We start from the raw sequence: 27603 nt of genomic DNA, 5'->3' as shown, positions 1-27603 counted from the left end.
AATGACCATTGTTATCTAAATCTAATTTTTATTATTAAACCACGAAAAACCACGTCCAATAGTCGATAAACATTCGTTTGAAGTACCGCCAATCCCACAAACACATAATTCGATTGTTCTTTTTGTGTTTGATGTTTTGCGTGCACTGTTTGTCATGTTAGCATACTATGTGGACGCACCTTTTATATAAATAGATTTTGTGACATGTGACAAATATAAAATTAAAGATCTACGATCTACGTTTACGCGCGCAAGTGGTCCGCAAGTTGATCCACACGTCTTGAAGTTGGTACCGTCGGCGTCTGAGATACGATCACGATTAGCAGCTGCGGTGGTCACGCCCGGCTAACCTAGCGCCTGTTTACGAACCCCTAATCAGTTACTGGCAGGAATATGCTTGCGGTGGCGCGTGGTAGTGGCAGAGGAGGGCCGAGGCGGCAGTGAGGTACTGTGCGAGTACCGACGCCGTACCTTTTCCCCCCTAAATTCCATTTCGCCGTCCCTCAAGCCGCCGCCGCCGCCGCACCGTTCCGAATCCGGTTGCCGCCGCAGCCCGCAGCGTCGTCGGCGTTGTGTTTATTTTGTGCTTCGTGTTACCATTATTCCTCGTTAGTCGTTAGTCCGTCGGCCGGTGTACGAGTGTGTTGGTGTTCGTTCGATCAGCGTGCGTTCGTGTGCGTGCTTACCGTCTTGTGGTGTCTTTTGTGTTCTTCGGTGTGCGTGTGCTGTATGTGAACGAATTCACGCATTGCTTCGCGTTACGTTGTAATCTAAATAACACCGCCGTCGCCAAAGATTCACGGTTTTGCCGTTGAATTTAGCTGGGAGCAGTTTTATATGTAAGCAGTGGATGACATTCCATCCGCCCGTACACTTCACTGCCAAATGGACTTACCGTCTCCCTTCGCCGCTGTATTTCACTCGTAGTAAGTACGAACATCCTGTTCGATCAACCTGTTGCTCAAATCACCATTCGAAAACGCGCAGTGTCGTGCAAATTGTAAAGCGTGCGATCCACACCTAGCACCCTCCCACTGATAACGACCATCACCCCGTGGTTTATGTTTCATTCATGGTGTTATCATCTTTGTGTTAACAGTTCGCGTTTTCAATACTCCCGGCATTTCGCCTGCCTTTTCATCATTCCAACAAAACCGATATCTTTAAATATTTGTGGTTATTTTGCTTACACATATTTTTAAATGCCAACACGTTGTCACTGCTGTTTTAGTGGAGACCGTGAGGAGCTCTCGAAAAGGTTACGGGGACCAACGTAAAATTATATTGTATTTTAGTATGAAAGTAAGCCAATTGATATTTTATATTACTGATAATTATTGTTATTTCGTCATCGGTCTCAATGAAGGTACCTGTAGTGGTGTTTATCGTCGTTCAATTGTCATTATGTAGTCAGACAGTCGTAGGTGTAATTATACAGGTACATGCGAACTCCACCCGGAGGATATCTCACAACAGTCGCCGTTGAAATAACAATCGATATATCTTAAAATAATCACGATAAAATATTATGCCTGTTTTTTTTTCTTTCAATAGACCGAATAAGGGGAAACGGGTTGCCTGTATACATTACTCTATGTTATATAGTGAGTTTATTTTGCCTTATCCCGGTACACATCATCTAATATTATTTAAGCACCAATATAATATACACATTCTTATCTTAAGACGAATTTGAAATAAAATGGTAAAATGAGATAATATCGGTAAGTATTATTTCGTCTTAATGACTTTAAAAAACGTTTGTTGTCATAATAACCATATCCGGTGGCATCGTACCATCGGTTTATCCACTACACTATGTCTATTATTATTTCTGTTATAATATTATTGATATTCCGCTCGAGTGTGTTGTGTATCCGGTCATCTTCGCATTGTAGCTGTGTCGCTGTCCTCGGCTTCAGCGGAACCGAGCGAGTTTGATTGATTTGTCGCTTATTGCGTGTCACAGGTCAGAAAATAAGGGTTAAAGTGGTCTTTTTTCGTTGTTATTCTTTTCCATTCGTGTGAGGGACGACCCGAAGACGGGTAATCTGGAATTTGTGCGTGTCATCACGTCTTCGAGCCCGGTGTCTGCTGGCAGCTGCGTTGTTGCACATCACTCCAGAAATACAGAGTACGCCGGCCGGCCAATCTCCGGATTTTTTGAACAATTTCCAAAAATCCCCAAGGGACAAACCGGAAATGCCAGGCACGTTTTCAAAACCATGGTAGTTGAGAAAACGATTGTTTTCTTATAACCATAACAATATCCGCCGATCGTTGCGACGACACGTATCCGCTTTCCAGGTCAGTCTCCGCAGAATTTAGACTCGTTCGGAAACCCCTATCCGCCACCCCACGGTGGAAACTATCATCGTGTTCAACAGTTTGTTTTGTCTTGTTTATCGAACAACGACGACACGTAGCTCGAAACGTACACTTATTCGTGTTTCCGTAATGAATCCGTGTTTGTTAGACCGAGTAATTGGGTCTCTGTACACATCTCCGACACGCCGATAGTGTTATGGCGTTCATTGAGGAAATGAGCCTAAAGGCGATGGCAGCACACTGGTTGATTACGACACGGCCGTGGCGGTGCTCTTCGCGTAGGTACCTCTGTCTAAAATTAAAATCTCACCGCCTCCAAAATGGCAGCCTTAGGCAACCCGTTCATCTTTTTCATTCGCCTTATAAATTATCGTGCACGCTTTTCGTCACGTCCACAAAATCCTGCGGAAGCGTCGATAAGCGTTTGCCTCGAGGGTGGAGAGATGTCAAGAAAATGCATTCTTATATTCTTCCTACTTACAATGTAAAGTAGTCCACAGGTAAATTAGATTCATTACCACAACAATGAATAAACACAATAAATCAATAAACTAATATAAATAATATTCGACAGCTAATGGCCCAAGTTTCCGTAGTTTGAATAAATACAAAATTAAAAAATATTCGGATAACAATTCAATAATATTACTTTTTTTTTTTGTAAGTTCGTTTTATACTGAAAACCAAGAGGCCTAGACAGGAGTATCGCTAACAATATCATACCAAATAGCCAGTGTAGTGGGCAATGCTACTAGATATACAATTTTGATAAATCCATTAATCATAATGCACTTTTAAAATTACATCTATATACCTACATCTAAAATGACCAGATCTAAAACTAAAAACATCACCATTTTATTTATTTTTTGTCATAGCTCTCATAATTTATGTTATAAAATCTCTCTACATTAAAAACCAGAAGTTGCTCGCTCACATTACAACCAAGCTCGGAATATTAGTATTTGGAATACATTTTTATACTAGGCATACAAGTTTATTTAAATATTTCTTAAAATCTAAACCAAAATTATGTGTGAATATTTATATTTGATGGGTTTAGTACGAAATTATAATTTACGTACCCAAATGAGGCTGAAAAGTAGTAAACTTGAAATAATATTTGTTTGTTGTGTTTCTCGTTTGGCAAGCGGATGTAATTTAGTGGGGATTCTTTTTTAAAAACAAACGAGGACGCTAAAAAAACGAACAACCTCGATTTTCTTATTTATATATATTATAATTATTATTATGTGTGTATTTTCAGTAATTGCGCGCGTGCGTTCTCATTGTTTTTGCCGTGGTTCCTGTTTGCCGTCGTTCTACACTATTATCCTCGAAGTGTAAAGTTTACGGAACAATGCACTGTATAATGATAGGAGAAAATAATTATATTTTTACAAGTCTGGCGTTGGTGTAGGTACTATACCTTATGTATAGTGTAGGTATTACTTTTGTTTTCCTCGCACATTGTATACCTCACCGTGCCCTTGGAACAAATCGCCACAGGTTTTTTTCCCAAACTAGATGTAAAATAATAATAAACCGATCCAGTTAGAATAAATAAATACATACTAGAAACATTTATTACACTTTCTAATATTTTGTAGATATCGTTTAGAATTATATAAACACAATCGTTCAGTTTTCATTTAAGTAATCATATAATGTCATACGAATAAACGGAATTTATCGTTTTACATATTATAATAATACATTGTCCACGTTCTTTAATGTTGCGATTAAATTAAAACGCAACGGATCGTGGCCACATGGTCTTTGTATAATACTACATATTGTAACTCCTCTCTTTAGGACTGGGTAGTACAATACGTGAGTAAAACTATGTTCGTATGGCGTGTGTTTACACAGTAATAACGTACTATATAGTAAAACAACTTATCGTGTTATCATGTATCGCGTTACTACTCGGTGGGTGTTAAAAAACGATACCAAAACCAAAAACTGCGCCGCTACGGTACGCGGTAAAACTAGTGTGGATATATTTTAGGTGTGGTGCGGTGTCGCAAATAATGAATTAAACCAGACTTTTAACATAATGCCGGTAAATTATACGCCAACACATTAAAACGCGTCTTATTGTAATTCCGTATGTCCGGGTGTATGCCGAAAATCTTTGTTTTTAAAACGCAAAATTAACGTCCGTTGTGGATCACGTCATTTATTACAGTATGGCATTTATTCGACTGAGAACTACACGGTACATTGTATAATAACATAGTAGGGACGCTACAAAAAAAAAAAAAAAAAACCTTAGAGAATTGCCCAATCGAGAGTTCGTCTAGGCGTGTGAAATCGTCTATCAAAAGACGTGAACGACGTCGGCCGAGAGGATATCCGGTGGAAGCCGACCGAGCAAACCTTGCAATCATTCATACATAGTACATGCAGTTATCATAATGTAATCATGTAATAATATTATTATTGTTGTTAGTTGTTACTATGTTGTAGGTATGCAGCATATTATATTGGTTAACCCGATTTGCAAACGGTTCGTTCGACATCACCACTCTGTACCTCCTACGCCCAGTCCGGCAATTCTCGTTGTTCGGCTTCAGTAAATATTATAATTTCCGGTTTAGAATTTTTTTTTATTTATGCTCGGTGACCATTTTTTTCCCTCGAACCATGAGAACCACTGTCGGCGGCCGGTCATTGTCATTGCCGGTCCAGCCAGCACCAATGCGTATGTGTCAACCGACCGTCTCGCATACCGACAGTAACGCAGTAGTCGACACTGATTCGCTGATTGTTATGTTTTTGCCCCCCGCTAGAAAATCAACATACCTAATGTTGATTTTCATCAACATCCCGTAATAGAATATACGGGATTAGGGTATAAATCGTTATACGAACTAATAAACAAATAAAAGTGTAAATGTTGGTTTAAGTGCAAAATACGATGACTAATTGAAAAATAATGTGTCCTCGGGTAAAACGTTGCAAGAGATTTAGTCGTACCGTGCCGTCGAGGTGTATTCAACCTTGTCCTGCTGCAATGCGGCCGCTCTAGTAGTTAGGTCTGAACGCCTGTATAAACTTATATGTATAACTATATATTCATTCGTTTCTGGTTTTCCTCGTCTTTGTTTATCCTACTAGTCATTATTTCCGAACGGACCGAAACTAAGAGGATGTTCACTCGTATATCCCTGCACGTATATAATACACGTGTATGTATACCGACCATCCTGTTTGCGAGGCACCCACAGTTCGCAGCTGGCATAGGATGATTAAAAAAAAAAATGTTTTATACGTATTTCGAGTACCGGCGCGGAACATGGGAATCGTTTTTAATTCTCAATCCTTTTTTTGACCGAGTACGTTTGAATTTGTTGTTTTCATTGTTAGCACACCAGGTAAACAACAAACCAGCACCTCCTCGTTGGGAAATCAAAACCAATCCTATTGTATCCGCCTTCCGGTCGTTAAGGGATGTAAAAAATAAGTATTAATTCGTGTCCTCGGATGAATTCGTATGTGAACTATGCTTACGATTTCCGTTTGAACAGCATGCATGTTTTCCGTCTTTCGTTGTGGTTTTAAAAATTACAGAAGAATAAGTATTTTGTGGCCGGCGGCTAATGGTCTATTTTAAAAGCCGCCACAGAGCTTGATAATTGAAAACCCGGATTCTTAACAATTTATTCGCCGTGCCGCTTAGGTCCGCATCTCTTTTAAAAATACCCACCATTAACATCATTATATTCTTGGAGCAATAAAGTCGCTGTGCCATAATGTGTAAATTAATTCGAATTTTAACGCGTCTAATTTTAGCAGCCTCACGTTCACTGGTTTGGCACTCTTGTTATTTCCTGTGCGGTGATCGAGTACCCAGCAATCGTTTTCATGCAGAAAACGTTGAAGCACACCAATTAACATAAACAAACAAACCGACAAAGCATAATATCGCAGTTACGTACCCTGTTTAACTGTTTACAATATTACATTTTCAATCGAATAACGGGCGGTCTATACTACAGTAATTTGTGGCATAATGTATAACCAGCACTTCCGCCCGTATTAATTACAACTGAATGTGACATCCGGTGTTTGCCATCGGTAGCCCTACCGATTTTTGTTTGCCAACGGAGGATTTACTTAAACGCAATCATTCGGCATTGGTCATTATTAGCCGTAGATTATTTAAAAGCTTGTATAATACGCTGTATAGCTTGTGGGAGAAGTTAATATTTACTTCATAATGTTTTTTTGTCATTAATATGAGGAAATTGTTCTTTTTATAAAACAAAAATCTGAAAATCATAATTTTGTTTGATTGGGCCACTTCTGAAGCAATGTGTAGATTAGTACAATTTTCAGTAATAATATTAATAGTGAAATTGAATAATCTCGAAGTCAGATCTCAAGTAAAATGTGACGAATTCAAATCTGTTTTCAGCTTTCTTATCGCATCCTGAGGTCAATAGGATGGACAAAATAAACGTCGAAATTCTTGTTCCTGTCTCCACTCCTCTTTATACATTTACATACGCACATCGGGACTAGATAAATTACGACATGTTTTTTTTAATTGCGTTAGTCTAAAACAACCTACAGGAGGAGTCGCATAAATTAGAACAAACTCTTAATTGAGAGACTGACGTTTTAAGATCTTGATTTGTACATTGATAATTGATAAAATGAGACGAGAGTTGCGCAAAGAACGATCTAAATTTGATTATATTTTGACAGCGGTTGGTGATTACGGATAAAACTCAATAATTATATATTATATAATATATGTGTTTATAGTGCGTGTGTGTGTGTGTGTGTGTGTGTGTATTGAGTAAGCTTACATTAGGTCGGGTTGTGCCTTGTTTACAGGCTAGGAGTATTAATTTTCATGTACCCGATTGCGACTTTTGACACGTATATTCGTCTCGGTTTCCTTTTGATACTGTATGCTACCTTAGAAATAGTAGTGTCTTTACTATGATGATGCGAATGGCCAATAAGGACTCGTAATTTTCTCTTTAGTATTATTTGTAATATTACAATTTAATTTTGTTTATGTGTACCTGTAAGTATTTATAATTAGATTTCGTTTTTGTGTTAGTATTATCAATTCATCTATTGCAAAAAATGCTGTTTGGCATCAAATTGTAATAAATAAATCATTATGTATGCGTTGTTTGATTGTATAAAAATACTTGTCCTTTAAGAAAACTTTTGGGGCATATTTTAACGTGTAATGCCTAATTTTAGAACGAAAACAATGTAATCATTTTATATTTAGGTAGGTCGTACGAAAAATATGTCTAAAAATACTTTGCCAACATTCGGAAGTAGAATCTTTGAATAGATGAAATTTATTCTGTGGTGTAACCAAAACGTAGTAACCCGGCACTACGCTTCTGTTTGTGAATATTATAGATTTACGGATTGCCCTTAATGAACACTGGACAAGTAGGTCTTGAAACACAATTTTTGGTATGTGCAGGCTGCAGCTGATAATATTGGCTATTATATATTGACTGTATCTAATGTACGATTCACTATCTATTGTTATTTTATTTTTATATGGCCGCTTACGTTTTTATATTATATGATTTAGTTAACTCCGTCTTGACTTTATTTTACGTTTGATGAACGAATATAACATTTTTTAAAAATTCATATTTGAAATGCACCAAATTATATGAGCCCTTTTTCACGGTAATAAAAATTGCCTTGCGTTTCTTGAACAAACATCTCGAATACTCCCATATGTAATAATGGACAAATTTTAATTTGTTAAGTCGATGTTGTTCAACACAGTTAATGTATATATTTCTCAGTTAATGACACCTATCGAGCGTGTCTGCTTACGTCTTCCGCTGTTGCGTCTGTTTAAAATTCTGCATTTGGGGTCAGTCCTCGCCGCTTACGAGAGTATAAAATTCCTCAATGTAATGGTCACGATGCATCGGATGATCCGGTCGGCGGTCGATGACTCACTAATTGAAATTCCGATTCTGCTGACTGCTCGGTTCGTCGTTTTTGGGAGACCCGGGATAATGTTCCGTCCGTCCAAAGTATTTACTTGGTAAGTAACTTTCAGATAGGGTAGGGAGTGGTCACAACAATGAGAGCATTCGTCTGAATTGATCAAACGAAGAATGACCCCGACCCGTCGGGAGAGGGAACGCGGGATCGCCGCCCGGTTTAGTAACAATATTATTGCTGGGCGCGAGCGCGCGCAAAAACACTCCGACTTAAAGCATAATATACGGTGTCGACGAAGAGCCTGGAGCCATAAACCAGTTTGTCGTCGTGTGGTATTATGTTTAGTAATAACTGTATTTTTTTTGTTCCGCCGTCCGGAGACTTTTTTCATTTATTCCATGCCGTACAGATTACAATATTATCATTCCGTGTGGGTAGATTTCTCGACCAAAACTCAATATTCACTGCGGGTCGTGCGGTGTGTCATATTATAATATCAGGGTCACCGTTCAAATAGTATATTGGCCGTGACTTACCTATATATTACTATTATAGACATTGGACGGGTATACTAGTAATGCAACCGCAACGTTGCCAATATAGAATTATGCCGCCCGCGCGTCTGTCTGAATCGTTATACTCAAGTCATAATATATATACTTTACACGTCATGTAATATATTTCTTTGAAATTGCTCCATAATGTTAGAACGATTTTAGCGGCGAGCAGTCGTTTAACTACTTTTATTTTGTAAATATATTAACTAGATATTCAATTAAGTTGTACGTGAGATTATGGCGTGCGCTTTCATTTAAGCTATTAATCGTTTAAGATAGGCATTAAATTCACTATGGCGGATTTCACATCGTCTGATTTCGATTGAAACGAGTAGGAGGCTAAATCGCGAAACTCTAGTATCGTACTTAATAATAATATCACACGCGGATTGTCCGGAAAGTAGGTCTCGCGGCTATTATTCTAATAATAATATGCTCGTTTATGTCGGCGTTTTTTTAAACTGAATGAAATTCAAAACAATAGATTATACTTATGCCTACGAGCAATCCGGTCGATTTAACAGTCGCCGCGGTAACCTTTAAATTACCGTTGACAAGGAAATCGGAAAACCGAATTCGTTGTTCGCCGTCACCTCCCCTGCTGGTTTTCCGGTCACGATGCGTGTTATTCGGTTAAAAGTTAAATAAACACAATCCTATTCAATTAATCGGATTTGTAAAAGTTAAAATTATAAACTCACAGCTACCACGAACAAAGAACGTCTCCTTCTAGCCGTTCATTTATATGTAATATGAGTATACCTATCTGCGTCAGATCCGGTATACAGGAAACGCGCAATGATGTACCAAAAATATTCTCGTATTCAAATCCGCGGAAGGCACCAGCCGGTGTCGATACGAGACCACTCATCGATGACGTTGGTATTTGAAATTTCTCAAAGATCTCTGATGATGACAACTATTTTGCGGGTCATAACCTTTATAGGCTGTCGCCTATCGAACCGGCAACGTATGCTCTTAAACGTTCGCCTCGGGATTTTCTTTTACTTAGGCTTCCCCGTCGGCGACAACGACATAGTTGGATTACACTACACCGCAACTTCCCTTCTCACCGCATAGGTGTTCCCTTCTCACCGCATAGGTGATGTATGAAAAAAAAACAAACATCATGAAATTCGGGATGCGTTCGCCGACTACGGGAAGGGGAAAAACGTTTCGTGTGGTTTAAATCATCAAATTCCAGAGGGGAAACATTATATCGGTGCCGTGTGGTTGCCATATTACAATATTATTATGCACGCGACGACGTTCCCCCTATAGAGAAACGTGTATTTAACGGGTTCTCCATCTTCCAGTGTTTATTCCGCAGTCCAAACATTTCCGTTTCGATCTCCTCTGCCGACAACATACATACAAAGCCACCGCGTCGGTACGCGTGGCCTTGGAATAATAAACAATCGTGATTCGAGTCGCCTCTAGGTGTGGTGACTGTAGAGTTTAGTATAAGTAGTAGTAGTTGTAGTAGTAGAACTAGCAGCAGCAGCAGCAGCAACGACATCTGATGAAAACGGTATTTTTATAGTAGGAACAAAATAAGGTCTAAGGATACGACGTGGCCATTGAATTCTCCTGATTTTTTCTTCTCCAATCAATAAACCCGTGGTTCTTTACTTGATATTACTGGCTGAATCTACCGTAACGTTTCGACAATAGAACTTAATAATTATTTATATTTATTCCGGTATCGGCTATGACGTCAACAGAAAAAAAATGAATATATTGTTTTCGGTAATATTGTTTTATTGCCCGGGACGAATCAACTTCCCCCCTTTATTAGGCGCCATTTAGAACACTTGTCTGTTGGAAAGTAAACGTTATTAATTAGTCTAGACCGACCACGGTGCTTTTTATCGTTCGCCACCACTTAATATAATACATAATAGATATCATATTATGATATGTATTATCTTAGTCCACCGGAATCTAAAAACTACGTCCGATATTTTTTTAATTATAAAAAGTAATGTCTATTTACGGCAGTATCGGACGAAACAAAACCAATAACTTGTTTGTTTTTAGAGGATCTAACGGGTCATGACTGAACTGAGAGGGTTATACAACATTTTGTAGTTATCCTTGGCGACGGTCGTTGCGATGTACGTATGTCGTATAATATACATAATATATTTTATTTCTTGTGTTGACAACCCATCAAACTAACAGATAGTAATACTCAATGAGTTGGCCTTTAATATTTTATCATTGATTCTAAATTACTGATATCGTTGGCAGAAGAAACGAGTAGTTTGTCCGGAAGACAAATAATGCCTCTGAACACAATATTAAAGACTTCTTAAGTCCGTCCATCCTGTCGGCCGCTACGGGCATAGGTCGTTCACCCTCGCCTGTTCGACGTGTGCACAAGGTTAGGTTAGGTTTACTGTGTGTTCCCCGGTATTTGTGTATATATGTATACTTAGGCCGTTTATTTTGTAGTCTTGGTGATTTTACGCGCAGAACCGTTTAATTATTACGGCCTGAATGTACAATTTTGCAGTATACTACATTAAGGCAAACGATACAATAAAGATAATACTAAAAAGCGCTCGTCGACCGCGACCGACCACCAATACTGTTATACATTAATAGAAGCGACGATGAGTTGCGTGCTTTTTCCCGGCCTCCTTCCTCTGATCCGTTTGGCCAGAGAGGACGTTGCCCGTCACGGTAGTTGTCGCCATACCTCTCTTTATAACAAATGCAAAACTATAATAATGTATAATTTAAAAATAAGTAAAGTCGTCCGCCGCCATGCATATCCAGAGTTATTTTTTTAACGATTTAGAAGCCCAACTGGGATTTTGGTTAATTTTTATTAAGTAAAATCTAAATACTATGCGTGTGACCGATTTGAAAACGGTCCTTAATTTGTATAACTAATGTGACTACAAGGCTCGAAAAATAAAAAGATTTAAGAAATTGCTTGACAGGGATGTATTGTAACACTATTTTTTGACAAAGTTTCAAATTAAAAAATATCTCACAAATGTGTCAGCTGTGGAAAGCGTGAAAAACAACTTTGGGTTGGTAAATTTTCGACCGTTTGTTTTTAAATTACCTCGTTTCTATTCTTCTTATAATATGTTTTGTCAGTGCGCAGTAAATGATAAACAGCATAAACTATATTGTAAACTGAATATTAAAAACAAATTGATTTGTTAAAATAAACCTATAAAGTTCTCTTGACCTTGAAAACGTTAAATTACACTATCGGTGATAGGCAATTCTATATTTTGTGCGAGTAGAAGCTTTTAAATAAATGACGTGTTATTTGATCAAATCGACGAGGAAGCAAGCTTTACATAGTTTTTTTAGGCCTTCTGTATCCAAGCCTAACGCGATCCTCTCAGAGCCTCCCAAGGACGTAGCCAGTCGATGGTATTGTGCACACATGATTTGTCATCGGCCGGTGTGGTTATAAAAACAAAATTCCTTATAGATTATAATGCACTGCGCCCATTTTTGTCCAGTATCGTTTGGCATTACGTACGTAGGTATATTTAAATGATTACTTCCTTCACACTTTTGTTTTCATAATTTAAACTATATTATTATTATTATTCATAGAGTACATACGCGGCTTCGACAATAATTGTTTTATCCTTGTTGTATTCATTGGTATAATTACCATTGTTTTGCAGGGGGATTAAGTAAAAGATGTCCAGTGCAACCTTGTGAAGGGCGTATCTCCACTGAAGAACACCCCTAACAATGTGTTTTGTGTGAATCTTTTTATAAACATGACGTATAATTCTATTTAGTAAAAACGATTCCGTTACAATATCTTCGGTTGTAGTATCGGTTGTGATATAATTAATTATAAAAAAAAATCGTTGCATTACCTGTTAAATTCCTGAGTTATTATATTCTATTTGATGAACCCAATTTTTTTTCACTGCTCTCGATTCCATTTGTTGTGTCTTAAGCAATAATTTTCACTTTGTGTTGGGAATGGTATACCAATCTTAGTAAGTTTTGGTATTTGGAATGGGTCTCTAGTGGAAGAAACGGTGCAGTGTAATCGGACAACGGTTCTTGTAGTCTTGGAATACTGCGAGAAATGTTTGCACTGTGCCGGTAATCGAACCAATGACGGTACACGTCGTAGTCAGTTGCATGACTATTGCGCTACACCGGCTCCACAAAGAAAGTATTCATTTACAACTTAACACGTTAATAAATATTGGTTTGTTACAGTTTTATAAAGTGTCTAGGCGATTTCATTATAGGGGTTATGAACATATTTTTTGAATCGATACTTTTTTTTATATGTAAACAAGAGCTTTTTTTCCTTAAAATGCATACATTAACTTTCAGATGCTGCCATTTTGCTTAATTTTATTTAAAAAATCCTCAGATTAAACACTAGTTTCTCATGCCTAGAGTAGGCTGTATGAATTTCATTGGATTCAGTCCTGTGGATTTTTTAATATATAGTGGTTACCATAAGACACTATTTCTGCCGTGCTAAGAAAAGCGCTTTTGAAATGTTTTGCTCTCTGGGAAGTTCTTGAGGTGACTTATTTTTTGATCCAACTTGGAACGTCCTACGTGCATAACAAGGTTCTCTGGAGCTCATGAAAGGTTCATTCTATCTACAGTTTACAGTAAAATGTTGTTTTTCTCGAAATTAGAGTTCTAATAAGAACGGCAGATTTGTACGAGAGCGATAAACAATCAAAAGCAAATAACTCAGTCTAGACTTAATTTTTTTATTTAAAATACATGTAACATTTTCTTGAAATATAGTGTAAAAACTTAGTATTATTTGTCAAACAAAAAATATTATGTAACAGTTTATAAAAAGTTGTTTTTGAATGCCTTTTTTTTCAACTCTCTGATTAGCCCTAACCCCTTAATACATAGAAGGTGTAACGTTTATGTCGCCTACTCACGTGTAAACGTATGTAAATTATTAACCCCTTAATATTTTATTGTAAACTTACAGTTGTTGTAAGTTCGGTCAGACTATAGGTTCGGTTCATTTTAATGGCGCCAATGGCGGTCAATGTCCGACTTCTTTGTTTTAAGACGGTAGTAATTCAACGCCCTAGGGCGGGCTATACATACAAATAATATATCACTACTCTTCTAGACCATATTGACTCTAAACGCTTGTTATATTCTATTTATCTGTAAGTATAATGTATTTGTGTTTGTGTGTACACGGAACGTCGTGCCAGTGGTGGCCACGTGATAAGTAGGTCAAATAAAAGTGTCCGGTCGATTGAGCCTGGTTGCATTCAGTGCATCACGTAATCCGTAAATAATGTAAATTCATTTTCCGTTTCTCTGTTCAATATTATTTGTATAAAATGTCTTGTATGTATAGGACATGTCTTTATTTCATTACGGTAGTGTCTTAACCGCAGCAGGATCTATTGATCAACGGCCTGAGACGGCGGCGTGTGTTTTTGTTTCATAGCATTCCTCACAATAGACCTTCTTCTCTTGTTGCCACTGACATCCTCTTTAGGCCGTCGTCGTTGATATTGACAATGATAGCATAGTATAAAGAAAAAAAGAGCTCAGACTCTCGCAGTGTATTATTTCAAGTACGCTAAACAAAAAAGACTCGTCGTTGCGACTTCTGGCATATAGAAAATTGTGTTTGCCTAATGGGGAGCGAAAACCTAGCCTTTTCAACAACATATCACGTGGTCGTGCAACCCGGAAAAGTCATTGCACATCTTTTATTTTTTTGGCTTCGATTCAAAAGTATATATTTTTTTGCTGTCATAAGAACTCAAGAAGGGCCAAAAATTGGCAACGCCTAAAACTGGCAAGGCAAGTGTGTTTTTTTCGTTTACAGAGAATCCCCTTAAAAATACATTTATTGTATTATATTATTTTCTCCGTCGTATTTTCGCTTTGTCAAAATATTTCAGGTATATCAACACCTTCACCAAGTATTTTTGATTAACAAACTACTTAAAATATTTACAGGGGTTTCAGTGACGCCTATATTTAGGCGTTCAGTAATAGTTTGTTAAAAATTAGTTAAAGTTTGTATAGGGTGTGTTGTTTTAAATATTATGGTCGAACTCTCGAACAACGTAGTTACATATAACAATAAATTTATGACCTTACAAGATAATAATAATATAATTTTTTTAGTTGTTAGTGATTTAAGATTCTGATGGGTGGAAATTGTTTAGTTTGTATGCATTTTATAAAATATGTATTTCTTTGTACTATTCGAAGCAGTAAACTTGCATAGATTTATAAATAGGTACCACATTAACTCTATAGTTTTGTAATTATATGCAGCCTGCACGTTGCACTCAATAAACAGCAAAATTCTTAAAATAACTTTAATGGTCAAAACCTGTGCTTTAGAATTTTAGTATCGTAAATAGCAAATTATATTTATTGTTGGGAACGTTCTATAAATCTGTGGTTGTTGTCAAAAAAAATATATACTTATAAGTTATAATTAATTTTAACTTACATGTTTTATATTATTTATTTAATTTTAACGCGGCTCTCTATTAATATTAATTTAAATGAGTAAGTTTTATTTAAAAATAAATTTCTTTGAATTGATAGTCATTAAAACAAAACCTAGTTCGTAGTACACACTACCCACCCTTCTAAAATACTTATCCTAACTAATTCATTGCCTTGAACCCAACAATAGTCCGTTTTTCTTCGTTTTTTTTTTTGTCGCCGATTACAAACATAACATAAGTTGTTGTCAATTGTGAAATAACTTTTGTTCTAGAGAATATTTTTAAGTTTTTTTTTTAAATTAATTTATTCTTATTTGCGCTATAAACCCTCAATTAATAGAGATTGTGACATCTTTTAAATAATTTGGTAAAAAAATAGTAATAGAAGTAGGCAGTAGCAACTGATAGTTCCTAAATTATGTGACACACCGGTCTTGTGGCATGCCAAAATTCTGGGTCACATTCGCTCTGTTCACAGAATTCGGACGGTAATAATAATACATTTACCGTTTTAGAAATAATGTAGGTACTTGTTCACGTTTTTTATCACGATAATATGACTGTATTGCCATGACAAAAAAAAAATGTTTTAATAATTTCTCTGAAACGCGTGAAGAATGAGCATTGTAAACAATAGACTTTTTTCGACGATTCTGTTATATATTGTATTTTTAAACGATACTCCATAGTCATTCTGTGTTCGTTATGACATAATTATAATGAGTTATTATAATAAATGTACGAAGATTGAAAGTATAATTATATATATATGGTAATTAAATAAATATTAAATTAATATTAACTCCCTGATAATAATTTCCGTACTCTTTAATATCCATAATGATGATTCAACTAATTTTTTCAACTTTTTTTCCTGTAGTATAATTTATTCATTGCAAATTAAAATGAGTAATTTGTTTAAGAGGCCCCTACGCCTCTATATTTTTAATCGAAAAAACTCATTCTAATTATAACCGTACTCTAAAATGCGTTTTCCGACAATACTGTTTCAAAAACGGATATAGATTTTCCAATACTTGCTTGATGTATCAATCTAAGTACATTTTCAACTTTAATGTTTTTAATGTTATAGTAAAAATCATTAAAATTGTTTTTAAAAATTGCAATTTTTTACATAGAAATTATCCATTAACTAAAAATAATTTTAATGTTTTGCCAAGATTGTAGATGTTATGAAGAATCCAAATGTTTGTTCAGAACATAAAAATAGAGCCTGCATGCGTTAAAAAATTTAAAAATAGATCTCTCTTTCCTGTGTTAATATATTATATTCTTACACATTTTAGCTTAGTGTTAAAGTTTAGTGAAAAAGTGCCTATACAATGCACCATAATAAATGCTAGTGTAAGACCGTCGTGTGATCTTTGCGCAATCTGTCCAAGTAGGTATTAAACTAGGTACAAGAAAAAGAAGGAACAGTAATAACCCTGCGCTGTATTAGAATTTAAATTAATTTGTTTATTTGCATTGTTATTATAAAAATTAACCACAATCATTAATATAGAAATTAGTAATATTTCAATTGTTTTTTCGTGCCTACGAAAACTATGGTTTCTGCTGCGTTGTCCATTTACGCATGCTCGATAAATTACCATAATAAAACAATTGTGATAAATATATTTTATTAAGCTGTAAAATTATGTTATAGTTTTCAATAAGTTTTAAACGCCCTCACCTTAAGTATGTGTCCTTGACGACTTGGCCGTATAGTCATTTTAGTTTGAAAAATACATATTTATACGCTTATTGTTACATAATAATGAATTGTGTATTAACGTTATACTCTATGCTTGTTGTAGCAAAGGACTAACGCTCTGAATTTAGTATAGTTTAGGTATCCGTGTATACATATAGATATTTATATACTAGGTGATTCTTTAATGCCCTACACTAGTTTACTCTTAAAATAATCAAATTTTTATAATTTTTAGTATTTTCTACAGCTTATCAACTTTTGAAACTTAAATGATCACGTATATATTATTTTTTAAAGTTTTCAAATGAAGTATAACTTGCTGAACATGTTGATTGGTCGATAACCAGTTTTAATAAAGTTATTAAAGTTTAAAACTTAAGACCGAAGGAAGAATGGAGAGAAGAGTTATTTTTATCTGCTCATATTTCTCAATCGCACTAAATCTCTCCTGTCATAAATTTTAAACTTAAATAACTTTTAAAAAAATTATTAAAAACTGTCAAAATTGTCAGCAAAATATTTTTAATTTAGAAAGCTAATTAAATATATACAGTATACGTTGCCATTTAACTTTTATAAGTTGATAAAGCTCTAGCAAATACTAAAAATTATAAAAATTTGAATATTTGAATATTTTCTCATATAGTATTATAGCATAAACAAAATCCTATCTCTACCTTGAACTGTTTCTCTGCAGTTTTAAACTTCCAGCCTTTTTAAATCTTCTTCTACCACGCCATTCCATCTTTTCCTGAGTCTTCCTCTAGGCCTATGTTTTCATTACTACCCTAATTGTTTTGTTTTCGTCTCTCCTTGTTATGTAGCCTAACCATTGTATAATTATTATATAATTAAACTGTATAGTCACAGAATTGATGCAGTCTTTCCTTCCGTAATTAATTTTTTTATTTTTCTACGCGTATTTTCCGTCTAGGGTCTACCTTATAAGTGTGTGCATTTTGACAAAACTAAACAGTTTAAACGTATGGAATACGGAGAGATTATGAACGATTTTTGGTCGGGGATTATTCGATTTCGTTGGTGTACGCGTCGCATAATAATGTACACAAGCTTGATAAAAAGGGGAGCGTTAAAACATCACATTCTTCTACCGTCTAAATGGGAACGACGTGTGTAGGATGCGAGCAGGTGGACCTGATTATTGATACACCGCGATGTACTGTGTGTATTTTACTTCACGAGTCCCCAAAGAGTATTTATCGTTGGCTAGTAAATAAAAAAAAACAGCTTTAATCGCTCGCGTTTTCTTGTGGATAAACAATACTGTTATGAAAGTTATCTTATATTGTTTCATTCCAATCCGTTGCAGTTCTCCATTGACAATCTAGCACAATGAGTATCCAATTAAATATGAACATTACATTATTCTCATAAGTCAGTACTTTAAAAGTGCTCGGCGATCCAAACGTTGTCGTCTTAAGTCGTCGTTAGAACCATGATGTTGTTCGGTATTAAAGGCCTAACTGCGTAAAACATAATCCATTTCATTTTTTCTTCTTTCTGTAAATAAATGTGACTCCAGTACTCCAGTACTCGTATGCAGAGCTCATGCGCTTAAAAAATATAAGACGCAATACCACCGAGCCGTTGCCTATCCCCACGTGTGTTTCCCTTACATTATTATCATTGCTGATTTTCTATGGTTTAAACGTCATATGAGTCGACGCTCGCGAGCGTTACGCTTTGTTCGCCTATAATACAGTTTCCTCGAGCCAACTGTAACGTAACGCACACAAATAGCTAGTCTGTAACCTAGTCATTATTTTATTCTTCCCGTATTTGTCGGGAAGTCTTTATCGTCATCATTATTGTTATTGCGATTAGTGTTGGTTTACATTTTACTATAGCGACTCGGAGTTGCGAAAAGCGCATCTCCTTGTTTCGTCGTGTGTTGCATACGTACCGATCGATTGATGATTGATAACTCGCGCTTGGACGTAACAAATTTTTACAATGTTTTTTATTTTATCTTAGTTTAATATGTCCGTTGGAATTTTCAAAAAATCCCGCTGTCGCATTCCACTCAATGAAATAATCATAATCCGCAGGCTTAAACGCGTATAACAATATACGTGAATGTGTGCGTTTGTGACGACGGAGGTCGATTCGAGGTATTTAAGGAGAGAAGAGGACAGATGGTCCGTGGAGTAAGGGAAAAAAATAGAATAAAAAGGACACCGTCGTTACCGCCGCACACAATCAACCCGGCAGAGGCTGCTGCAGTAGCTGTGTGCAGCAGCCGTCCACATTCCAGCTTTTATTGCCCCGCAGGATGTCTATTATTAATACCCTCGGGTGACCCTTAGAAATGACGCCGTTTTCTCCTGCCGTAACATTCCACCAGAGCAATCGTTTGAAGGCGGTTCCGGGCTAACCAAGAGTAATAATACAATTATTGAGGTGGGGTAAGGATGGTATGTCGCCATGGAAGTGGCGGTATTCTTGTCGAAACAAGGTTGATAGTAGCGCACGGTGTAAACTAAAAAAGATTTTTTAAAGAGATAAAAAAGGGTGAAAAACTGTTTGCTGGTCTGACACCGATGGCATTAATTATCGGCCAGTCACTATTGATAGATTTAGACGTTATTCGATGAATGGTTGAATTTATACCGTCAGATAAATCAGTCCATTGAGCACTGTCTCTTCTCACCGTGTGTATATGTATACAATAACTCTTTTTGTTATTGCTCAGTATTCTTAACAAGTCAGATTTAATTTTGACGTAAGCGAGCTGAATTCGATTAGAAAACAATATTTTTAACTTGAGCTGACAATTTCCGTAATACGAGGTTTTGCTGTTAGACGGTTTTCATTGAAAAATTTTGGTAGATGTTTGATTAAAATTAATAAATTATAATTAGATGTTTATATACACGATTGCCCGCGATGGCCGTTTCGCGGCTAACCCAACACGGCACATGTCTTTTCTTGTATAAAAATATAAAAATTAAAACTACAATATTAGTTTACCGCAAATTAACGAATGACTCGCGTAGTATCTAAACAAATACGAGGGATATATAATTTATTATAATAATAAATAATAATTATTATTATTTTTCGCTGACGACAAGACCAATGACCTTAATATAGGTACCATAACATGTCCGATACCGAGACACAATTAATACAATATAAGTCTGACCCAATAGGCATTTCCTGTCCGTCCCTGAATTCAACATTTAAAAAAAAATTAAAAATAATTCGGAAGTTGCTGATTTGTATATAATTTTTTTAACTTGCCATCTCCAACGCGTTGTACAATGATAAAAAACGAACTGCCATTTAAAAATCATTAAAAAACAAACCCCAAAAGTATTTGAAATTGTAAACAAAATCTTAATTTCTTCTTTTATTTTTTCAGTGGACTGTGATGATAGGTTTAGAAGGCACTAGAAATGGCTCTAGTGCGGCCCGGCAGCATGCAGTACAAGCAATGGACTACTACAATAGCAATTTATTGCGAGCAAGGACTGGTGCCGGACTGTCATCATCATCCCGACAAAGGTCCGCCCAAGATCCACTTTATCGTAGTAATTCCAGCCTCGAACTCACACACTCAGATTATCACCATTTCGGAGGTAGTACACAATATATAGAATCCCGTATCAACGAACGTCCAATGATTAGTCCCATGTTAAAAAGAGAATATGGTAGCCATGGATCCATTGATGTAATTGGTTCCGATCGTAATTCAAATGGTTGTACGTCAAATGGCGAAAATTTCTTTGCTATGCTTCAAGACTATCGTCCAACTGTTTTAGACATGATTGATGGTAAAATATTGCTTGTAGCTACATATGTGAAATATATATATGATCAGTATGTCGTAAGAAATCCCGTGTCACTCAAGGTATATCAAACTTTAATTTAAATTAAAGTGTTACTTTATATCTTATGGATAGTGTAATTATAATATATATATATATATATTATCTTCAGACTGACACTTTTTTAGCTAAAAATGTGGGCAATAAAAATATATTTTGGTTAAATTAGATTTGAAATATTTCGGAGCTAACGGGACTTAAGCGACATACTGTATATTTGTTTACTTCTAATATTAAATCCTCATATTGTAGGTAATAATCGTGAGTTTGGGTATCGAGAAATGCCAGTTGATACTCCACCTGATGACCAGATCTCCGCACCAACCAATCTAGATAAAACAGTGGCCCATGGAAATTCCAGTCCAAAGCTTAGATTAAAATTTCATAAATTTTGGGGAGCAAATAATAAGTTTTCCAGAACGACTGAAGACGCCACTCTTTCACCTCCCAGTTGTAGTATGGGTACAACAAGTAATGAATTTGTTTCTGATGATCGACAGAAACGTAGAGGATTCGCTCATTATGATGTCCAATCACTGACAGCTACTGTAGGGTTAGCGTCCAAGCTCCAAAACATGTTATCAAAGAGAAGGAACACTGCTACAGGTGCGTCAGCGGCTTCTATGTTAGCTGCTCGATCATCCACCCCAGAGAGTGGCAAAGATGACCTTGGTGATGGAAAACACAACAATTTATTAGACAGGTATGCTTGTGTTGAAATATATATATGAATACATATTATTTTCATTGTATTATTTTTTTATAGTTGTCCTTTTTTCCGAAATGAGCTCGGCGGTGAAGGTGAAAGAGAAGTTAGTCTCACCCAAAGAACCCAGGCTGGGCAAGTTTCAACTTTTAATAATGGCAAATTGTATCATAGGCCTCGTATGGCTTACGGAATATCTGTTCTTGAATTTTCACCTGGAGAAACCCATTGGACTGAAGGAATTTGCCCGGAAACCTATTCCAGATTAATAGAGACTACTGATGAAGGAGATTTATACTATCGAAAATATTTTTTTGGACAAGGTAATTATTAACTGCATTTTCTATGTATAACAGTCCTACCATAAACAAACGAAATAATTAATGTGGGATTTGATTTGACTTATCAAATCTTTGAGATCTCTGTGCATTTGAATACTTGGGCTCTACACACACAGTGATTTTTTTGGGTACTTCATCCACCATGGACTAAATCCTTGAAAAAATCTAGTCGTGTATACTCGCAAGACTAATATAAAATGGGTTTTTCTCATAATTTAAACATTGTCCAGGAGAGTATTTATTATCAAGGTATGAACGTTAATATTTTATGGGCGCCCAGCAGCTCAATGGTTAAGATTTACGCCCAGTAAAATATAGATCTAGGTTAAACTCCCGTCCGTGTGCATTCATATTTCTTTTTATATTTATATATTTAGGTATACCAAATTGTATGAAGGTATAAGATGAAAATGTGTCTTTCCAGTATAAATAAAAACAATGGTCTTGCATAATTGATTTAACTATTTATTTGTTTGCAGAACATCAAAATTGGTTTGGAATGGATGAGACTTTGGGGCCAGTAGCTATTAGTTTAAAGCGAGAAAGAGTAGAAACAGAACAATCGGCTAATGGATGTAGTTCAAGTCCATCAATCCTTTTTAGATATAGAATTATAATCAGGACTAGTGAGGTAAACAATTTATTTTATCATTCCTTATTATTTATTTAATCTAGAATTTATTTTTCAGTTACAAACACTTCGTGGTTCTATTCTCGAAGATGCTATTCCTAACATTAAACTATCCAACAGTTCAAAGCATATCAACACAAAAGACGTGCTTGAATATATAGTTCCAGAGATACCACTTTCATGGTAAAATTATTGTAACAACAATAAATATTGTGTCTATAATATATGTTAAATAGTTTAAGGATGGGTACAGCAACTAGCAGAGTTGAAGAACTTTTATTAGGCCTTGATGAACAGGGTATTTCCCATACTTATAAAGTTGGAGTTATGTACTGTCGTGCCGGTCAAAAAACAGAAGAACATATGTACAACAATGAAGAAGCTGGCCTAGCTTTCTACCAATTTATGGACAGTATTGCTCAACGAGTGCGTCTGAAAGGTTTTAACAAATATAGAGCGGGATTGGACAACAAGAGTAAGACAATTTTTATTCCACCTATGTAAAATCATGTATGTTCATGTATATATTTTTTTTTAGCTGATTCTACTGGACTTTATTCTTTCTATAGTCAATATCAAAATCGTGAAATTATGTTTCATGTATCAACGATGTTACCCTTCACTCCAAACAATAGACAGCAGGTAAAATATTTTGTCAAGAGATAAGCATTAAAATTATAGTTACTGTATTTTGTTTCTGTTCATTTATACAGCTTCTACGAAAGAGGCATATCGGAAATGATATTGTTACAATTGTGTTTCAAGAGCCTGGTGCTCAGCCGTTTTCGCCGAAGAATATTCGCTCCCAATTCCAGCATGTATTTATTGTTGTTAAAGTAATCAATCCATGTACTGAAAACACACAGTACAGGTAGGTCGTTATAACATTTTAATTAAATTGTTTTAATAAAAAATATAAATGTATTTGATATATTTATTCCAAATTTTCTAGTATTGCGGTTACTCGATCAAAAGAAGTTGAAATGTTTGGACCTCCAATTCCTGCAGAAGCTGTGTTTAAAAAATCCAAAGCTTTTAGTGACTTCTTATTAGCTAAAAGTAAATAATCATATTAATTGCTGTGACCTTTTTAGATAGTCTTTAATTTAATTTTACAAATGTACTTTGCAGTTATTAATGCTGAAAATGCCGCTCATAGATCTGAAAAATTTGCTACAATGGCTACTCGCACAAGACAAGAGTACCTCAAAGATTTAACATTAAGTCATTCCACAAACACCACCATTGAACCCGTACAAAAATTCTGTAAGCTTGAAGTCATATGTAATATTGTATTGATTATGTTTAAATAATTTGTTTTATTTATTTTAGCTATGCTGTCGTTTAGTAGTAAAAAGAAAGAAAGATGGCGTCCAAGGTTTCAACCTGATGCATCACAAAGGGGTGCTATTTGTTGGCAAGTAGTATTGGAAGAAGGAAATGGAGGCATTGGCGGCCACTGCCTTTTAGCTATATCATCAGATTCTATGATTTTGATTGAAGAGCACAATCATGATGTATTGTTAGTGATACCTTGCAAATCTATATTGGGTTGGACGACACAAACTAATAGGTTTGTTTATTATGAATGATTTATTAAGTGAATTTTCATTGCTGATAACTGATATATTTTCTCTTAAACATTTTAGTTTACGAATTTATTACCACGAGGGAGAGTGCGTTACATTGCATATGCACGAAGGCTGTAGTGATGGTGATCGTGATGAGTTAATGGAAGTCATAGTCAGATTACGCGCAGTTACTCAGGGTACTGTCGCACAAGAACTGTCATTACATCGTAATTCTTTAGGTCAGCTTGGTTTTCATGTTCAGCCTGATGGCTTGGTAACTCAAGTCGAAAAATCTGGTCTTGCGTGGGAAGCTGGCCTTAGACAAAATTCCAGACTCATAGAGGTACAGCATATATATATTTTAAACAAATTTACTAGCTCAAATACAAATTTTATTCATTATAGATTTGCAAAGTAGCAGTAGCGACTCTTACTCACGATCAAATGGTGGACCTTTTAAAGACTAGTGTTCTTGTCACAGTTACCGTAATTCCTCCTCTCCAAGACGGTTCACCACGAAAGTAAAAACTTATAGTTCTATATTTTTTTTTACACATATATGTGTATATTGATATTTATTAATTCATTTTTTTCATACTAGGGGCTGCCACATTCAAAATTGTTCTTATCGAGTCGATAATAATAGTTCACCTAAAGGTTACGAAAGCGAATATGAAAATGTATCCGGTATTTCAGCTGTTAAAAGTCCTAGAAAACAAACTGCTTTGCAACAACCAGTAACTGGAAATCATCGTAAAATGTACTAATTTACTTTTTTATATTTTTTTAATCATTTACTTACAATGGTATTTAACCTTACCAGGTATGAGCGTAGTTTATCTCCACCTCGATCCAGTAATAGTTCAGGTTATGGTACCATGGGTAGTAATAAGTCATATACAACACCGTTGGATCCTCGATTTCCACAAAACCCAGAGGTATATCTTTTGCACACAATAGTTGTTTCATACTAAATTATAATATAATACTAATTTTTAGGGTACATTAACGAGTTCGTCGAGTGGTCATTCTTCAGATGATCGTTGGTATGATTTATTGGAGGTGCCATTAGAAGACCCCCCTCCTGTTCCTTCACGGTTAACACCGACTCATTCAAACAAAAATCATTCAAAAATACACGCAAGCAATTCGTTACCTTTATCTACTCTAAACAACTCATTTTCTGTGTACTCAGACCCTCGTAATAGTAATAATGTTACTCAACAGTATGATTATGTTAATAAAACTCCTGAGCATAACCATGATGTGCATAGACAATTTGAAGAAAGATCAGAACCCAGAAGATCAACCAAACGATTAGTGAAAGTAAGCAATAAATTAAATAATATAAAAATGAGTCAATAGGAAGTTGCAGCAAAAACTTTTATTTTTTATTCACTCAAAATTAAAAATAATTGTATATTAAAATATGAATTTCTATGCATATTTATAATTATTTTAATATAACAAAAAATGACATTATTTTATTATAAACAAAGTTTGGCAAAGTTAGCCGAAGCTTCTATTTACTTTAAGACAACTGCTATACAATTTTTTCAAATGAACAAGAATCTTAAAAATTAATATTTTGTAATAAGTAATAATTGTATAACATTACGCAAAACTTATTTTTATGTAAAACTAGTATTGATAAAAATATATACTAAATTGTATGCAGCTTCTCTAGTTGATAATACTTATTAGTTATTACACTTTCCCTTATTTTCATAATTAAAAATTATACGAGTAAAACTATTTGAATATTTTTAGGCATCAAGTGGCCAAGATTTAGAAAAAATTAATGGTTTAGTTGATTGTAGTAGTTTTAAAAAGAACTTAAGTAATGGAAATATACCAGAAACTTTGAATGACAGAATTTTAGCTGCTAGCGAAGGTAAATAAATTTTTATTTTATAATAATGGTTTAAAATAGTTAAGTCAAATTCCATAGCAATGTGTTACAAACAGAACATTTTTTTTTCAGATGATGTATCAACTATTGGGAGTAGCAGTACCGGATCACCACATAGTCATCGTAAACATTTAAAAAATAACTGTAGTCGTAATCAAAGCCCTCGTTCAGGATTAGATCGGGGAGAACCTCGTTTGAGACCTGGTGTTTCCGGACGTAATTCCAATGCTAGTAGTCGTTTAAGTGGTAATATGAGTACACTACAAGAAGATTTGATGAAATTAATTGATCCTGATTATAATTTAGACTCTTCTTTCATGGTAGTTTTTAAAGTAACAAAAAAAAAAGAAAAAATATTACAGTTCGGTTATAATTGTTTTTACAGGATACCAATTCACCAAATAAACACGTATCCAGGGAAAATGTTTCAAATGTCGAACAAGGCCAAGTCATTCTAACTAAAGCCCGTCCAGCTACTGTAATATCTAGTGCACCAAGCCCAGCTTTAAGTGAAATGAAGCCACTAAAACAAGTAGAGAGGTATTTTCATTTTAACAATAATTTGTATAAATTTATATTTATCTCCATTTACCATTCCTAAATAATATTAAACAATTATTGTTATTGATATCTATGAAGTGTTGCTGATTTACCACTCCCTGACACCCCTATTGATCGAATGAATTGGAAAATTCTTGTTGATACTGCTACTGAAGCATTACGTAAAGTATCAGCAGGAGGGCAAGTAGTTAAATCGGATACTAATAATGAAGAGAGTGATCATAGTTGGAAAAACATGAATGGGTTGATTACAAATTCCACAAACACCAATAAGTAATTCATTTTAGAATTATTATGTGTACTAAATGTCATTTTAATGTTTTTTAAAATAATTTTCTAGAACTAATATGAGCCCAGAGGATTTGGAAATGATGTTACGTAATGAAATGGAAATGCGCATGGAACTTCAAAATGAGGTAAAACATTTGAGAGAAGAAAATCGTCGGTTACAAGACGAGTCACATAGTGCAGCGCAACAGCTTAAACATTTCACCCATTGGTTCTTTCAAAACATCGACAAACATCCTGAACAATAAATACACGATGTATTTAATTTATAGTTTTTTATACAATTTGTTTTTTTTTATGCATATTATAATGTGCTCAATACTGCCATTGAGTCGCAGTTATTACTCATTGTTAACTTTTTGTAAAATTGTATGATTTATTAGTTGAATTTATTATTTTAAGATATATTATACTAAAGATATTGCTATTTATTTTATACTAACACATTACATTGCCAAAAAGACTGTCTTTTAATGTTAATTTTAGATTAACTATAATAACTATATTTGTAAATTTGTTTGTCGATATGTGTGTGAAGTTGATGTTTTACCAAATTATCGGCCCAAATAATCAAAATTATACATTTTTAAAATAATTATTAGCTCTGTTATAATAAGTAATGCAAAACGGTTTTATACTCATGCTTGTAAGAAAAACACAAACAGTATTATTATTATTATTATTATTATCATTAAATGTTTATAATTATTTCATTTAA

The 27603-nt window shown here is 35.0% G+C and overlaps 1 protein-coding gene across 1 annotated transcript; it reads left to right on the top strand.

Moving 5' to 3' along the window:
* The first annotated feature begins 596 nt into the window (after positions 1–596).
* On the top strand, positions 597–27252 carry LOC126846719 (signal-induced proliferation-associated 1-like protein 1). Its single transcript, XM_050586497.1, has 22 exons — positions 597–926; positions 20410–20821; positions 21128–21578; positions 21642–21904; positions 22402–22553; positions 22612–22736; positions 22790–23028; positions 23092–23195; positions 23267–23424; positions 23506–23612; positions 23685–23819; positions 23886–24126; positions 24203–24467; positions 24530–24645; positions 24726–24884; positions 24948–25062; positions 25124–25450; positions 25895–26018; positions 26109–26356; positions 26422–26576; positions 26676–26870; positions 26938–27252. Exons 2-22 carry the CDS (start codon positions 20419–20421, stop codon positions 27131–27133), a joined length of 4278 nt encoding a protein of 1425 aa, XP_050442454.1. The 5' UTR covers positions 597–926; positions 20410–20418; the 3' UTR covers positions 27134–27252.
* Positions 27253–27603: the final 351 nt, after the last annotated feature.

This window comes from Adelges cooleyi, unplaced genomic scaffold (genome assembly GCF_023614345.1).
Source record: "Adelges cooleyi isolate 19-005CV unplaced genomic scaffold, UGA_ACOO_1.1 ACOO_flye_CR_arks_rails_tigmint_CR_PRNA_9, whole genome shotgun sequence".
NCBI classification, from domain to species: domain Eukaryota; kingdom Metazoa; phylum Arthropoda; class Insecta; order Hemiptera; family Adelgidae; genus Adelges; species Adelges cooleyi.
The sequence above is the reverse complement of the archived record's forward strand: the minus strand, read 5'-3'. Positions and strand labels throughout refer to the sequence as shown.

Bases quoted from the DNA above. Each gene is read 5' to 3' on its own strand.
- LOC126846719 (XM_050586497.1), top strand. From the start codon at position 20,419: ATGATAGGTTTAGAAGGCACTAGAAATGGCTCTAGTGCGGCCCGGCAG. The intron at 21,905-22,401 runs GTAATTATTAAC...ATTTGTTTGCAG, and splicing joins AAAATATTTTTTTGGACAAG to AACATCAAAATTGGTTTGGA. The intron at 23,196-23,266 runs GTAAAATATTTT...TCATTTATACAG, and splicing joins CTCCAAACAATAGACAGCAG to CTTCTACGAAAGAGGCATAT.